This window comes from Lampetra fluviatilis, chromosome 42 (assembly GCF_964198595.1).
Source record: "Lampetra fluviatilis chromosome 42, kcLamFluv1.1, whole genome shotgun sequence".
Taxonomy (NCBI): Eukaryota; Metazoa; Chordata; class Hyperoartia; order Petromyzontiformes; family Petromyzontidae; genus Lampetra; species Lampetra fluviatilis.
The window spans coordinates 2105089-2123334 of NC_136316.1; the positions used below are offsets into that span (position 1 = coordinate 2105089).

Genomic DNA, 18246 nt, shown 5'->3' on the forward strand with positions numbered 1-18246 from the left:
TTATTGTTTATTTTAAATTCCCGAGCAGCGAATTTAATCCTTTTTCTGCTTATTCAATTACTTGAAAACATTTCTTTCACAGTGCTAAAAATCAATGAGTAATGGATGAAGAGTGGGAGAAATCTTCCGTTTCAGTGCCTCTCGTCACTGAGCCAGGCACAACTCTGCCAGGCACAGCTCTGCATTAAGCCCTGACTGCACGCCTCCTAATATATCATCAAGTGCAGCCCTTTCTACCTCAGCTCTCTCCAGAGAGATTTCACTGTCGAAATGGCCAAAACATTTTTACCCTTCACTTGTTGCTGGGGCTTTTTTTTTCTGGAAGTGCATGCGTCAAATTAAGTGTGTGCACCATTTTTGTGACTTTAAAAAAACGTTATTTAATTACCAGCGCCTGCGCGAAAGGCTATTTAACTTAATGCACATATAAAATGGTGTTGACTTTGGTCAATAAATTTCATTTCTTCTTGTGTGCTCCTCAAGGGCCTGTGACCCAATAGCCCGGAATGCATCAAGTCCCGTCCGATCTCGGAAGCTAAGGAGAGTATTTGAGCCTGGATAATATATATTCTGATGGGTGACCACAGCAATATAGTGAGTTGCTAAAATCTGCAGAGCTATGTGGGTGGGGGGGGCAGCAAAATATATAATTGTACTGTACATCTATGCACCCATGCCTATGCTCCCTGCTTTCAACAACAAGCACTGGCCATCGTAGAAAGGTGAAATAGCTCCTCTGACCCACATGGCAAAAAAAGGAGGCCCTCGTTCAGCAGTGGATGGACAGAGATGGCAGTGCACGTGCACCTCAAGCAAATATAGCTGCTGATACCTTGACGTAAGCATTGGCCCCTAGAGTCATTCAGCTGCTTCAGTAATATTATTGGCTAGGAATTAGCAGCTATTTCTATATATTATTATTATTATTCGTATTATCATTATGGCAATGCAGTATGTTTGGTCTCACAAAGCCGACAAGCCACAGGGAATGCAGTGATTGATGATTATGGCAACAAAGATTACTGTGATGGGCCACGCTGAGACAAGAATGAATGTGGAAAGTGGCCAAAAAGTAAGGACCACTGGGGTGCCTGCATCGTTATTATAAATTGTGGATATTGTCTGGTTTCACTGCATGGATTTTCACAGCTGTGCTGTTGTAGCCTTCTGGTCTGTCTCTAGGTTAATACCGCATGTTGCTGTTGGGCACGATGTCTAACGTTTTACTCCACGTGCTGGCAGCTTCTTCGGTTCGTCTCCTGGCAAGAGGACGAAGCGCGCTTGGTTTTGCCGAAGAAACTCCCAGCTCGTGGGGTGAAGCGTCGAGTACATCGCGCCAAAAAAAATATATACACGGCCCAACCTGAAAACACATCGAAGAGCCATCCATGTCCCTGGTTTTTGTCAACACGAGTATACGCACGGATTGTTTTAACACGCATGATTGCCCCCTCCCCTCCCCCTCATCCCCTCCTCTGCTCCGTAGTGCTGCACGTGTATGGGCTCAACTGGCAGTTCCAGGCGATGCCCGTTCAGCCGGGCGTGCGGGACGCCGGTCGGCCAGGCCACGTGGGCGATGCCACGGGCGCAGCTGGAAAAGGTGGGAGATGAATGCCATGGTTGCTCTGATCTGTGGCGATCCTATCGGCTGACTTAACACGCGGAGATGATCGTAACCGAGCGTGCGAGCGACCGATATAAATTCTAACGATGTGTTCCACAAGTACTAGAAGGCTGAAATTTGCCAATGATGTAGTTGAAGGGGCCCATGGTTAACACGCTTGGCATGCAGTCACGTGTTCGATTTGTCAGCCATGACAGTTAAAGCGATGAGCAAGTTTGTTTAAACTTCCTCGCCTCTTTATGGGTACACCACAGTTAGTCAATGGGCAGGTAGTTTGTGGGGTGACGCGTAGGTACAACAACAACAACCGCCATTCGCCACTAAGTGGCGGTGACGTCACCACGATGCTTGTGCCAGGCTAGGTGCACGTTAAGGGCAGTTAGGTACTCACACCACTTTAAAGACGTATTGCATGGAAGAGTGATTTATTTATTTAGATTTAGATTTTTCACCCACGTGACTTTACCAAAAGAACCAAAGAGTATGGAACCTTGCAGTCACGAAAACTTCAAATCTAGAATGGAAGAGTAGCTCACAATAGTATCTAGTGGATGCCCTATTTCCAGCAGTGCATGACCAAGTAAATTGCCAGCCTACACTTTTACCTTTTAAAATTGATTATATCCGTATACTTAACACATATATAATACATATCTTTCTGAACTTGTGCCTGCAAAGATGATGGCTTCGAGGTTGATTGTTTTTACTCTTAAGGCTTATTCAGTCTAATGTTCCAAATCGTTTCCAGCATCGTGCTAAGTACTTAAGCATATTATTTACCAAAACTATGTTAGCATAACATTATGGGTCCGTACAAAAGCTACGTCAACAGAATGTTATTGCTCTGACTCGCAAGTTAGGTGTCCCAGCCTCGAAGCCATCACTCTGCCCTCCAACCCCAAATGTTGTCAAAAAATTGGTGGTGGGACTCATCGAGAGAGACAAAAAATCTGAGGAATTTTAATGAAGACGTGACATTTATCCTCGATGATATGAAAGTACCAACACCCCCATCACCATTAGTTGCGCTGCATGGGTGGCTATCCCATCATCGGTGAACCAGGTAATTCACTTCCCATGGAGTAGCAAAGCCGATTATCAGTTACTCTTATAAATATGTAAATGTAATTACTACGTTGACTGTAAAATATTTTGTCTCATTTTGAAAAATGCTGAGAAGGATTACCTGATTTGCATGTAATTGAAAGTATTTTTGAGAAGAGAAAAAAAAAACCTTGAATCGAGTTCATTGTAAAATAATTATCTTGCAGAGTGGCGGATTGAATCCAGCGATGGTTGAGACAGTTGCGTTCCCATTAGAGATCACTTTGGATCACTCGATGTCTGACTTCAGCCCAGTTTGCTGTGGCCAGAACAGTGGCGAGATGTTTACTCCCTCGCCTGGTATACAGGAGGTCGTGCGTGAGACCGTGAGTGTCATTGCGTAAGAGACGCATGTATTTTCCACTGCACCTCTGCCCGATGCCCCATCATTGATAAGCAACACTTAAAAAGTAACTGAAACAGTACGAAAATATTCCTTCAGGAAAAAAATGCCGGCGCGCCACAATCATTTTCGCGCGACTTTTGCCTTCGTGATATTGGGGGTGGCATGTGTGGTGGTGTCCAAGAGACGTGCTTGAGTTGCAGCGCTCAGGGTTGCCCCTATACCCACAATCCCTACTCCAAGCCGGCCCCTAGCAGTGTTCCGTAAAACATTGAGTGAGAAATGAAGTCCCCGTGATCGGTGTGGAAGAATCACTTTGACGACACGGGGAGCTGTATTTGACCCTAGCCATTGGCCAGTTTTAACATTTGTAGGAATCCCAAATCTGCTTCGTGTTTCTTCAGGCCCGTCCGATCCGTTCCTCATGATACATTGCTGTGTGTGAGGAAGGATTTGACGTAAGGTTTTCTGAAAAATAACAACCTGTTGTTATTAGTTTTTCCTCAAATAAAACATTACCATGTTTTCAGAATTCCCTGGTTATTACAGGAAATGTGGGGGTGCCTTTTCCGGTCTGGTAGATGTGTGTGTCTGCGTGACCACACGCGTATTGCTTTGTTGACACCAGGCACAAGTTGAGGGTGAGCCTTACTTTACAGGGCATCGTATAATCCAGAGAATATGGTGACTTTACCTATAGCCTGTTTTTATTCCTGCTTCATGTTAAAAACATTTTTATCTCTTTCTGTAATTGTATGTTCGGTCAACCCAGTGCCTACTTCACATTTAACTGCGATGAGAGCCGTTTATTTCTCTATTCGAATTTCCCACGCTGTAGTTTCCCAATGCAACCATCGTTGACAGTGGTATGCTAATTAAACTTAAGACGAATGTTTCAAGAACAAAAAAACAAATCATACATTATTTAATGGACATCTGTCCAGATTATTTTTTAATTCCGTGACAATAACAATGATGCATATTTAATTTCCATACTTAAGACATGAGGCTGAATACAGAAACACGTTGTTGTTGTTGTTGTTAGGATGAGAGCATGGACAGATGCACGCTTGGGATGACACTGAGAGAGGGAAATGGGAACGCACGGATTAGAGGACATACGCAGATTAATGACATCATTATAACTGTTTAGAACAGTAAGCAGGCTTGGGTTAGGACCCGTCTCGGCTGGAAAGAAAGGCGGCTGATGGTCAAGTATAACGATGGCAGTCGTAGCCATGGACTGGAATTCATCTGAGAGTAAGTCCACAGAGGACAATGAGCGATTAAATCAGCTCGTGCGTGAATGCTTCGTGGATCATTGCATCGCGGGAGCATGAGAGATGGTGACAGCTTTGGGGGGGGGAGGGGGAGGCCTTCATCCAGCAGTGGATCGATCACGGCGGTTGATGATGAAGATGAAAATGTTATGGATGTGAAATGGGAAGCCACTTTGTCTAGGGGCGGAGGAGACACTGCGGGTGAGGTCTCGGGTATCTGGCTCCGTCGCCCTAAGCCGGGAGCCGCCTGCTTACCAACGCGTCTGGCAAGCCCAAACGATGCTAAATGTGTAACAAATGGACACCAAATGTCATTCCATCTGTTGGGCAAAATTTCAGCTTATTCTTCACTTTGTTTCGGCAAACTATTTGTTGAGAGACCTAAGACGTTCCCGTACCCTCCTTTTAAAAAGAGATCGCCGTAGTGATTGAAGCTTTCTAAAACGTTTGTCAATGTGTGCCCTGATCAAACGGCTGTGTTTTGTAACTTATGCGTGCACGTGTGTACGTGTGGCAATGAATAAACAACGTAAGCTTATTCTGAACGCACAAACAAAATGCCGATTGACTCTTTTCAATTCGTTTGACTTTCGTACGATGAACCATTTGTTCCTAAAAATTTAAACGGACAACCAGCCTACATTGGTGGGAAATTATAAAGCCATTAATAGTTGGAAGCACATGTGGCAAATAGCTGCGTGTCCCTCTCCAAAGCTCCGTGTTCACCTCGACCCCTCATTCATCACTCAATGTCAGCGTGCTGCAGTTTGGTTTTCGGCGAAATCTGGCTTTTTTGTTGTTGAGCCACCACGGCAGCCTCTTGCGCAGCCTGATTATTGCTAGGCTCATCTTGCTGGTGGCTGAGATGTTTATGACCGTTGGACAAGCCTTGATTTGTTGACGTGACACGCGGGATTGGTTTAGTGAATGTCAGCCCTTTGTCAGTGAGGGAGAGAGAGAGAGTGAGATTGACCACCCATGCAGAAACATAACTTGTGTTTGGCAAAATAAATAAATAAGTGGAAATTGACTCGCCTTGACTAACTGTGTTAATTGACAACGGTTCACTGGCTGTAAATCCTCCATGGTGTCAAACGGCGTGAGCCCTTCGCGTTGTCGTTACAATGACATTTGACAGTGACAAGATGCACGCCGTGGGTCTCGGTAGCCGATGCTCGCGAGATTCACCGCGATGAGGCAAGTGTATGAATTAATACTCTTAGTTCTTTCGGTAAAGTCACGTAGGTAAAAAATGAAATTAAAATTAATAAGAATAAAATAATAAAATCACGACGTTTCGGAGGCAACACAAGTCTCCGTCATCAGGTGGGACCGTCACAGCCAGATTTGCTGCATCAAGTGAGGCAGGGATTATGAATTAAACTTGCTCTAAGGAACGTGGTCTACTCACCCCTACTCCGTCCACGCCCCCACAACACACCACCTGGTCAAGCTGTTTGTTCAACAGGATCTGTCATTGCCTGATGATAGACTCCGACCCCACCCTGCTCCTTCTTCAGCCTTCAGTCCCACCACCCCCTTAGCTGCCAATCACAGGTCATCTTGCAAACAAAACTCTTTGTGTACGAGAAGCACAGTTGTTTGGTGTCTCTCAGCGTAAGGTTGTGTGGACACAGTTGTGCTCAAATGGGATAGGCCCGACATCCTGGCCGAAATAAGCTTTTTTTTTTTACACGCTTTCTTTTAACTCACTCTGTTCGTTGTTGTTGTTGTTGTCGTATCCTCAAATCTTGTAACTCAATTTTAACCCACTTCCCAATGTGGTATCGACTGCTAACTTGGTATACTTATGTCATACTGATGACAATACTATATTCTATCATAAAAAAATAGATATTTTTAAACATTCTTTTTTATATGTTATGTTTCGGCTTGGGTCTAATTGTCCACGGTCAACTGACGTTGGCTGTTATTGGCCACGGTCCCTTACGTTATGGCAAGCTTCGGGGCCACCTCCTGGAGTCGTGGAGTTACTTGTACATTTCATAAAAGCGTGTTTTCAAAAAAGTTTTTGTAAATATTACTTTTGTCGGTTGAGCTCGTGGTTTAATGTGGCCATTTTGGCTTTGGAAGCGTTGTGGCAAATGGCAAACATGCGTCTTATCACGGGCATTAAGTTACAACGGCGGTGGATGCGGTGCTTTACACACACACACACTCGCACTAATCTTTGTTGTAGCGTCAGCGGTTTTTTTTTAAGTTGGAAGAAAAGCTTAAGCAGATCAAAATATTGCTGAGGATGAAATAAAAGCAGGTGACTATTTCCAATGATAAGCCTAGGGCCCGGGCTTTGGTCAGGGGAGTTTAAGTAGCAAGGCATATTTGTTTCTGAGATTGTGATGTATTTGTAATGTCTGGTAATCTGGAAGGAAAACGAATAAGAAGAAATACAATTATTATCCAACTATCTTTTCAAAAATGTTTGAAATGCCATTTGTTTGTGCTATTTCGCCATCAATAAACGTCTAAAGCATCGGCTGAATGGTGACCTTTGTGGAGCTGTGACCTTGTATTAGAAGTGCATAGTTCTTGTAAAAACACAATCAGGAGGTTTGACTGAGTTTCTTTGCATTTGCAGATTTTCTCAATGCTTTTTTTCTCAATGATTTTCTGAATGTTTTTTTTACAGCCGCTATGAAAAGAAGAAGAAAAAACCGGCTCGCTCATGTCACTCGCAACACATTGTAAAACATGTTTTTGGGTTAGATTGCTTAACTAGAAATCTGTCGTTAAACCACCATCACCCGACACAGATAACTCGTAACTATTAATTCAGCACATTGGTGTGATGGCGAGTAAACCCACAACATTTACAAACGAATAAGACGTTTTACTGATAATTACAACCAGCTTCATCAGGCGATTTGCCAGAATTGCGAAGAAGTCTTCCCTGCTTCCGGTCTTAAACAGAGCAATGTTTACACGATCTAACTCAAAAACCTTTTACTGTGAATAAAATTGGTCGCAAAAGCCTACGCGTTGAATTAATTTGTCCTCGATTTAAAGTTTTCGTGACTGCAGGGATTCATCTTCTTGGTTCTTTCGGTAAAGTCACGTAGAAGGGAAATAATAAAATAATAAAATAAAACATTATAAAATAATACTCACGACGTTTCGGCCACAACGCAAGCAGCCGTCTTCAGGTGAAGAACAGGTCTGTCAGAAAGACGGCATCAGATGCTGTCCGACAGACCTGTTCTTCACCTGAGGACGGCTGCTTGCGTTGTGGCCGAAACGTCGTGAGAATTATTTTATTATGTTTTATTTTTATTATTTTATTATTTCCCTTCTACGTGACTTTACCGAAAGAACCAAGAAGATAATTTGTCCTCGTTCTGCCCCTTGTTGTTTTCCAGGCAATACCTCGTGGGATTCCCGCAGCATCGATTCGGGCGAAGTGGAGGTGGGCCGGCGGGCAGCGCAGGATGTCCCCCCGGGCGTTTTCTGGAGGTCCCAGATCTACCTGGACCAGGCTCAGTACCTTAAGTTCAATATCTCCCTGGACCGCGACGCCGTGCTGGGCGTGTATGGTCGCAAGGGGCTGCCGCCCACACACACGCAGGTACCTCCACCATACGCGTGGCTCCATGGCCAATTACTACTTTCTAAACTATTAGACTAAACTTTTTTTTTAACTAAACTTTACCTGACCACAGATGATAGCTCAACAAGAGCACGTTGATTCTAAGTTTGGAGGGAAAACCCAGGGGACCCAGATACAAATCCACGCCACCACGGGGAGAACATACAAACTCCAAATATACAGCAAGCGTCAGGGTCAGGATCGAACCCACGACCCCCTGCATACCAGGCGAGGGAGTTAACATCTTCCTTTGTCCATTTAATCAATCCTGCAGCAAATTCCACATTGCTCATTTTCCACATTCCAGCATTCATCGAGATTTACATTGTGTCCGTAAGAAGATTGGGGAACGGGAAATTGGAAAATAATGTTCCAGAAATGATACTTCCTCAATTTCCCCCATAATTTACTTTCAGCGTTTGTCTATTGAAATGAACATATTACGGTTTTCCGTTTATGTTTTTTTTCGCACTCCGCCGCCTGCCAAAAACGTGGTTTATTTAACGTCGCATTTATTGTGTTTAGCGTAGGGGGGGCTGTTTGAATGGTACCATTTTGGTTATCTCCGCATATCTCAAATATTTACGTAGCGTTTCAAAATGTTACGCCGCATGCATTTTCCTGTTAATGAGTATATTTCCATTATATGCCAATAGTCAATTTTGGTCCTAAAATTATTGCAATTTATGGTTACTCACACATGGCCCAATGAGCACAATACATATATGATTGTTTCATTCAAGTTATTTTTCACGTGGAAATGAATTATCAATGTTAACTGTCATTCTTCCAGTGCTTGCCTACGAATGGCATACATGGATTTGAACAGTGCATGTGCAAGTTTATTTTAGGCTTTTGACGGTTGGGCTTTACAACTCTCCAACGTGTGTTTCCAGGTCGTTCTGTGTATTGTTCAGCACGGTGCCCAACGTTTCGCCCCGTGCACTGGAAACATTTTGAAATTCCACACGACTGTCCTTTCTGCGCCTTCCCACCATGCATGCCGGTTCCCTCTCTCCTCTCGTTGCCGGCCGCCACATCTTCGCACCTTGCTTGATTTGTTCCGCAGTACGACTTCATCGAGCTGCTGGCAGGCAGCCGGCTCGTGGGGCGCGACCGGAGGAGCCCCGGGCAGGCCGTGCGGCGGAGACGTAACGTGGGCGGCGTGCTGCTGCTGCAGAGAGCCGGCTTTATTCAGTTCATGGACCCGGGCATCTGGCACGTGGCCTTCTACAACGACGGCCTGGAGCCCGAGAGGGTCACCTTCGTCACCAGCATCGCCGGTAGCGTGTGACGCGCACCACCGCTATTTACCAACCCGTAGAGACCAGTGTGGTGAAGTATGGTCAAGCAACCTCCATGGCTGACGCGAACTATGCAAGCGTTCTTCCTGTAGTCCATCAACAAAGGACTGTAGTGAAAACTCACCGTTCAATGAATTATACTAATTCATGGTCATTACATGAAACAGATTTGAATCGAAGGACATCCATTCTCATGTACTAAGCTCACATATTTGTTGCAAGCTTCGAGAAGACGTGATTCAATGGCTGTATGCATCCTTATTACAACTCTGCTAATTATTGGCCTTGCTTGGGATACCTGTTTCTCATGCCTCTGTCCCAAGTGAGCACTGTTATGAATGCATACAAAAATGGGAGGTAAATAATTATGTTTTAATGTGCCGGGTTTATAACAAATCGGTCTGCAAAACGCACTAATTATGTTATACACTGTGAAAACATGTAATGTACATTAGCCACCTGCTTGTGCATTATCCTATTCACCCCAACATAGAAATCTCTCGTTTCAAATTAACGGAGAGCATCAGAGGGGACCTGGTTAGGCTACCTCTATGTCATTTGTGTATTGTTGTTATTTTTTAAATAATTTTTTACAATTTCATTTAATAATGATGGGTGTAGCGGTGGCACGGCAGTGGTTCATTCATTGCGCCTATGAACCCGGTGACCTGAGTTAAATTCGCGGCTATGTCTGACAATCACCGGCGGTGAGTGATATGTTAACTGGTTGTGAGCCTCCTGCTATCACCAACCGTGCACTTACTAACATGGCGAAGTATGGTCAAATACCCCATGACTTACACAGCACGGGAAGGCCTTCTTCCATGAATGGATTGACAAAGAGCTGCAAGTTATTAGAATTATTCTTATCATAATACTAACTATAGGCATATTGCCATGGTGTCATGGTTAGCACACTACACTTGCATTCAATATATCATTGGTTCAAGCTCCCTGCCTCTGTCCACCCAGAAGTATACATGGGTACACCATAGTCGATTGGCAGGTCGTGTGCGGTGAGATAGAACGTGTGTCATCCCACCTCTTCAAAGATGTTTGTTCAGAGTAGGCCAATTATTCTTCTGCCAGGAGCGGCGTGAGCAAGCAATTTGCAGGGCTGCGCCTTTATCTGTGCCAGCACACACAAAAATGGCAGCAGTTACGGCATTATCATAACGCGGGTTTAATGACTTCGGAGATGGATTATTAGGATGCCTGGGATGAGTTTCACAAATGCCACCCGGTTACCACTGCACTTGTATTTGCGATGACCCCTCTCCAGGGCAACTGTGCGGTGAAAAACATGGCAACGAGGCACTTGATGCAAATGCGCACGCTGCAAAGAAAAATAGAAATGTTATCACGACGCAGCCTCTCCTTTCATCCCGTCTTTTAATTAGGACACATCAGCATCGTCGCGGCGCCCAGCACACCTTCGCTGCCGCTGTTGTTTGGTTTCTTACGACGGCCTCGGCAGTCGCCCCTAATTTGTGTAATTTAATTGAATAAACAAAGCGGTTTAGCGCAAATATATCGTTGCTTGCTAATATTTGCATATCATCAACCATTATTATCGCCAAAAGGACACATTAGCATTCTCGGCATAACAAAAACTATGTGCTTTACCATGCTGCGCTTTAATATATTATCTATTGAAAATACTGGAAATTGTTACGGGATTAACTCCCTTGAGGGCAGTTAGACTTCTCGAGACCATTGTACGATTACACAATATTATTTCCAAGCAACGCTAAATTCATCAACATTTCTAACACTGGGTAAAGATTTTATTGCTTTGATTTTAACCTAGTAAAAACAATGCATGTTTATAATCGAGCAATTTGTACTAGATTGCTTTACACTTTCATGCTGCACGGAGGTTTAAGGCTAAAGTTGATTGCAGGAAAATCATTTTAAATTGGGGTTTAATGAATCATCATTTTTACTTTGTTGCAGAAGTCTATAAAAAATATATTAACGATCAGAAGCCTTCAAACTAGCATATTGCTTTGTCTTAGCCTGCAATGCTAGGGCAGTTTCATTGCTGTGAATTGGATATTTGTAAAAGTGCCATAGAAGTCCCATTTCACAAGGAGGACTTGCAGCCTAAAGAAACATATACTTAATTTACATGCCCGATGTCAACCCACGACTGGAATAACAGGCCTCCCCCAAAGCCATGTCACTTCAAAGGCATTGGTGATCACGTTGAACCACGCTGGTCAGTGCAAGTTGCTAAAGGAAAGGCAGCAACCAGGACGATTTAAAACATCACTCGCTACTGATGTCAGCCATGGTTGGAAATTGAACTCGGGTCACCCGGGTTCATAACGCAATGCGCACATCTCTGCGCCACTAAAACCTCTGATTGATAATCGTTTTCATTTGGGTGAGATCACTATGTGGGTATAATGTAAATGTTTAACTATAACCCTCCACCACCCGACAGAGCCAGTCATATCAAGTTGTCATGTGGGCAAATTTGTCAATTGAGTTGGTTTGTCAGCAAAGCAGAATGTAATTTTTTTTACAAATTTGCATGGTGTTTTGCTGCAGACTTTCATCTGGCATCATCGGTTGTTGAGAAAAGCTCGGCTCTCGTGTGAGAAAGAGCTTCCTGATCACGGTCCTTATGCCTCCACGATGAAAACCAAAAGAGAATAAACATGGTTCATAATATTGGTCATGAGATTTTACGCATAAAATTCACTACCGCCGACACCACCACCACTGTTTCATTGAAGAAAACGACTGCGGTTAAATTCACGGAGTACAATTTACCCGCACGTGGCAAACAATAATGCAAGTATTGGACGGCTCTCGACTTTGTTTTGCGCGGACCTGGACACTACAAACATGCTAAGCGTGAGCCGCCCCAGCAGAACCTTACAGCGTAACCTTTTTTATTCAAGGGGAGGGGGGGTGGAGGCGCACGAAAAGTCAGGAGGGGCATGACACAGTCAATGTTAAACGAACTTCAAAGAGAGACGTTAAAGGGCTTAACAGAATGAGTAACGGTAACCAATCTGCGTGCATCTTTTGTGCGTTGTGCCCTGCTGTCATCAATCACCCGCTGGACTATGAGAATGTGGGGGGATGGGGGGGAGGTGCAGGCTAACCGTTCAGCAGAGGGGGGCTCTGTCCCCCCCATCCCCCTGGCCCACCTCCGCCCCCCCCCCCACGCTACTGGGATAACAGCTGACCCATCATTCTGACCACGTGCTATCATAATAGAAAGAGGCAGCTGTCGTCGGTAGTGACGAGTGTGTGTTGCTCCCCGCGTGCGAATGTGTGTCCACAGCGGCCGTGGACGAGTGCCCCAGCAACTGCAATGGCAACGGGGAGTGTGTGGCTGGGATCTGTCGCTGCTTCCCGGGCTTCTTAGGGCCAGACTGCTCGCGAGGTAACATGGGGGCTCAACCGAACATTTACACATAACAACAACAACAACGATTCACACAACAACACCCGAGCATTCACACGCAACAGCAACAACGCCAATGCAAATGTCAGAGGAGGGGGCTGAGCTGGTGACGATGAGACCCTGGGTTTGTGTCTCGCTTTCAACCGCCCATGATTAAACTGGATTCTCGCGTGGCGGCTCTGCACGCCTGTAATCCAGCGTTGTGGGGGCGAGGATTGGTGGATCGCACGAACGTTGTGAAATGCCTTTCCCATGGGCATCGAGGAGCTGTATGGAATATAATGTTGCCCCCTCGCATGCGGAGGGTTACATCGAGGGCTCCGGTTTTGTCCAAAATGTATAAACCCTCACTAATTGGCTGAAAACATCTTAATATATAGAGAACTGCAGAGCAATTGTTGGGAGCAGCTCACTTGCCAAGCAGCCTTCCAGCTTGTCTGTGGTGCCCCGGCGATTGTTAGATGCAAATTGCTTCAACGACGCTCGATAAAACTAATGGTAAGATTTGTTTTATTGATGGCAATCGGCCTGGTCACCAGCGACTGCAACAAAATAACCATGACGTGAAATGTCGTGTTTTAAACTTGGTTAAATTTAAGCTCGGAGAGTTAAAAAAAATCTATTTGTTTGACTGTCACGTGGCACATGTGGACAAGTGCTGCCCCTTATTGTGCGGGCCTGTCGTCATCGAAGCAAACTCGGAAGTAGCTCTCTGTTGTCCGCTTCTGTGGACCAGTTTCTCACACGAAGGGTTGCACTGCTCTTCAAGAGATCCGAATTGACACTTATTCTCGTGATGCGATGCCGATAGGACAATGAGGATGAGATTTGAGGAAAATGAAAACCGATACAGAGCAATAAACAAACAGACCTTCCGTTCGTTTCTGCACTTAAAAGTAAAATATGTCTCAGTCTATAATCCCACGGGCTTTCACTGCAGTGTAGTTTACATAGTTTAGAATATAAATTACAGATTTCTTTAAAATCATTACTGAGTAATACATGACAATGATTATCTGTTTTGCCTCATAGATTTTTGAAAGAAAGTGCATTCATATTCTTGGTTCTTTCGGTAAAGTCACGTAGATCCAAGAATATGAATCCATGCAGTCACGAAAGCTTTAAATAGAAAAAAGGGCATTCATTTTATATTTTTAAACTACATATTCAATAGCACTGGTCAACACACTTTTTTCGGCATAAGGTATTCCAACGGTTTTAAGGTAATTTTGGGGTGCTGATTCCAAATCTGGCATCAGTTTTTGTCTATCTCATCAGGTTTTTGAGATATCAAATATTGCATTTTCAATAAAAACTGCAGAAGAAAAATATTAAATAAATGTGGATATCTACATAAAATAATATTATAAACACACTATCCTAAAAATACAGCACCATATTTTAACACTAAAGCAGTCACTGACTCGCAACAACTTGCAATCATAAGTGACAGAGTTAATTTCGGGTAAAATCAATGAAAATGGGGTATGCCGATAGCATAAAAATGAGATGTGATAGAGCAAATCTGAGATCAGATTTGGAATCAGCACCCTGAAATTAGTCTAAAACAGCCGCAAAAGTCCAGGCCAGAAAAAAATGTGTTTTTTTTTGTTGACCGGTGTAGTAGTTGAATGTGTACATATACAAACATGAAGACAAAGAATCCCCCATGTGGCCTTTCACAGACTTTTGGGGCTGTTAGCAAGCACAGATGAAGAATGGCACGGCACACGAAGGGGTGGGTGGCTAACACCACGGCCGACCGACTTTGTCTCCCCAATGCAAATGTGTTAAGACACCGCACCAGCTACTACTCCCTGAAGGCAGAATCGACCTAGGGGAGACCGAGGATAGGTTCAGACATTTGCTACTTATTTCTTTGTGAGCAGAAATCGAACTCGGTTCTTCAAGTTCACAGCGAAATGCCCACGAGCCAATGCGATGTGTGTGTATTCGTCATGTGCTACGAAATGCTGTGTGTGTTGTTTAAAGTGAATTGCAGCTTGTCCGCTGCGCGTGTAAATATTTGCGCACAAAGACAAAGAGCCTCCGCGTAGCCTCAAACAGATTTTGGGGCAAGTGCTGTCAGGGAGCAGCAACTATGAAGGCCGGGCACGGCAGCAATGAGAGGGGGTGGGGGGAGGAGGGTGACCGGGCACTGCGCGCCAACACAATTTTATTGGTGTTGAGAGTGACCAATAAATGTGATATGTGAATTTCGCACGTGCGTTTCATGGGGAGAGATTTAAACAAAGGTTGACCGCGGAGATGGACACACAAGTCATTGTGCCCCTGCCCCTGAGGACCCCTTTATCACCGCTTCGCGGCGTCCGGGGAAGATAACTAGCCTAATTGATGGACATTTTTTAAATTTACAGGAATTTTATGCATAAATAAAAATGCAAAAACGCGGTAATTATGCGTTGTTTATTTGTCCCTCGAGTGCCGTGTTCGTTGGCTGTGAAGATGAGTTACGACTCGTAGTGCGTCGTGCTGCCAACTTTTGGTTTATATATAAGCCAGACAGACGATAACGCCTCGGCCAAGTCTCTTCCTGCTTCTTCTCCTTCCACCTAAAAAAATCCAAACACATGCGGAGCTGCATGCTGCTGTCAATGGCAACACATCATCTTTTTATTCTTGATGTACCCGGATCTGCTTTTTTTTATCAATTTCCAGATAATACAAACGTATTTGTAGTATGTAATAAGTGCACATTTAAACATATATATTTAATTAAATCCGAATAGATGTATGAAATGTCACGTGATTACAACAAATGTTTGCTTTGGATTGATTTAGAAAGGTGATGTCACATGAAGTGATGTCACTTCCTTGTCATGATTTCTGTGCTTTTTACCACCAAAATTGGCATCGCATGCGTGACATCACTTTCACGAAACACGACCTGACTTTTAAATATAGTACATGAATGATTGAGTTGATAATTAAATGGTCCCGCTTACATTTTATAACGTTAAACTGTAATAATTTTCAATCCAAAATTGTGCCCAAAAATATCTGAAAATCCCATGTGACAAAAAATAAATCTGAAAATAATGTATACTACGTGTATACATTAGGCGTCTGTGCCTTAACATTCTCTATGATGAGCACACAGACCCTTCAATGTTATTCCTTTATGGAAGAAACGACGTGATTAACGTATAGTTATTGTGTGTTTGTGTCTCCTGGGCTGTCCAGTGTGAGTTTGCAGTTTCCTTAATGAGCAAAATACTTTAAAATCGTCTTTAGACGCGACTGCTACAGTGACCGAGTGATTCGACTGCTTTGGCATTGCATTACAATGCTCGTGAGTGAAATAACGAGTGTTATAATGACCTGTTCTCACAAAAACTTTTTGAGTTTTTTTTTATAATTAACAAAGCTTCTAAATTGTGTAAGGCAGCTCTGAACAAAGGAATACATCACCAAATTAAACCCTGTTTGCACTCCAGTAACATTTAACTTAAACACCACCAATTAATAAACCTGCGGTCGATAGAACCGTCTGACTGGGTGATACAATGCATAGAACAATGTGGTCTGTAACCACAAGGTTATGGATTGAAATCCTGGTCAAAGGTCGAACCACCCATTCTGTCCCTCTGGGGACAGAGGAATGTGGAGTTGTCACCAATGACTGGAGCTTGTAATCAGGAGATGAGCACTCCCCAATGCTCACTTGAGAAGAAAACCACTTTGATGGGGTTTTTTTACTTTACGATTAGTAGACATCATGTGCAACATTGCTCCGCCAATATCACCCAAATGCATTGGATCTCGAAAGCCAAGCAGGTTTGAGGGATGAGCCCCGTTACTACATGCGTGTCTGGGAATACCAGGTGGTTTGGACTTTGGCAGGTACAGCAAGTGGTCTCATGAACCCCTCTGTTTCAGAACGTTACATTTCAGCCTTAAGTATTAGTAAAGGTGCAGCCCTGCAATTTCTCACTCAGGCCAATGTTGACAGAAGCGCTTACACCAGAATAAGATTGAGAGAGAGAGAGCATCTCTAGAAGGCTTTTTGTTCCGTTCTTCCTCGCTGGACAAACGTCTTGGAATAGGTGGGGCTTACCCAGACTTTACGCCGCCACACGCAACATGCTGGTCGACTAACCGTGGTGCACCCAATATACGATTAGTTAGTCAGAGGCAGGGAGATTTAAGAAACGATACCAATTGTTTTAACTTGCCTCACCGAGAGATTGAGCCGTAGACCTCTGTATTGCAGTTCTATTGTGCTAACCAGTGTGCTTTGGCAGCATCCCTAACACGTTGTGTTTTCTAAAGGCTGTCACGTTTCTCCCACTAGCCAAACACCCATTAATGGAATTGGTTAGGACATTACAATAAGAAGGATCCCAACATCAACATTTCTCGAGACTCCCCTTTAATCATTGCCGGGTAAACAAAGAGGGGGTGGTGATGGGGGGGGGGAGACATCACTCTGACGATCTCTGTCGCAGGTGGCACAACGCTCACGAGCACCTGTCCCGCTTGCCTGTCCGCGCGTAGCCTCGTGCCTGGTGCTGTGCAGCGGGAACGGCCTCTACCTGCGCGGACGCTGCCTCTGCCACAGCGGCTGGAAAGGCTCCGAGTGTGACGTGCCATCCGAGCAGTGCCTCGACCCAGCATGCAGTGGGCACGGCTCGTGCGTCATGGGCAGCTGCGTGTGCCACCCGGGCTACAAGGGGGAGAGCTGCGAGGAAGGTGGGCGAGGGGGGGGGGACGGCTTCGCTAGCTTTGTGATGCATCTCGGACAGTGCGTGTGCCGCGTGCCCCCCACACATACGAAGTGGCGATGAAGCCGTAGTGCTTTCGGTGTTTGCGCTGCAGGATTGTGTAGAGAAATTGAATGTCCTTTGGCTTGGCCTGTAACGATCATACCCCCCCCCCCCCCCACTTTGCGATTTCATGAAAGGCCACGATTCTTGGTCACGATGCAATGCATCGATTCTGTTTTTAAAACATCGTGGTGCGTTGCAGCATCGCGAGTAGCTGCAGGGTTCACGTGCAGCGCACAGTATGATCCGTCTTGTTGGTTCTTTCGGTAAAGTACGTAGAAGGGAAATAATAAAATAAAATAATAAAAATTAAACATAATAAAAGTATGATCCCGTTTATGGATACCCCATTTACATAATGGTCAGAAATGACAGTTAAAGCAACATTTTATTTCAAAGCCTCTACACGTCTCCAACCAATGTCAATGCCCTTATTGAATCGTTCGACGCTCTCCTCTGTGAGATACGGAGCCGTGCGCTTTCAGCAGCATTCAATCTGCTGCTGGGAAGAAAGTGGGAGGGGGGTCATTAGTATTTAGTTGGGGTATCTAGAAATGGATCGCCTAAAGTCATTGATTCTCACGCAGCACCGTCTGATACACGTACCGCTCGCATAAGAATCGAATTTAATCGACAATTTTTTGTGTCGTTACCCCCCCCCTCTTAATTTGCACCCATTTTATTTGCTGAGCTTCAAATATTTTTTTTTAGCGGGGGGGGGGGGGCACCACAGCCAAAGCCACAGTAGTCGCCAACCTTCATTAGCATCGACATAT

The 18246-nt window shown here is 44.5% G+C and overlaps 1 protein-coding gene across 17 annotated transcripts in view; it reads left to right on the plus strand.

The window, feature by feature from the left end:
- The window catches only part of LOC144946632 (teneurin-4-like), a 416480-nt gene that overhangs the window by 313142 nt on the left and 85092 nt on the right, over positions 1–18246 (plus strand). For all 17 annotated transcript variants that reach the window (XM_078875662.1, XM_078875670.1, XM_078875671.1 and 14 more), the window contains 5 exons: positions 1487–1600; positions 7729–7934; positions 9025–9238; positions 12561–12662; positions 17202–17396. In XM_078875662.1, coding sequence (XP_078731788.1) covers positions 1487–1600; positions 7729–7934; positions 9025–9238; positions 12561–12662; positions 17202–17396 — 831 coding nt within the window. The remainder of the gene's footprint in view (positions 1–1486; positions 1601–7728; positions 7935–9024; positions 9239–12560; positions 12663–17201; positions 17397–18246) is intronic.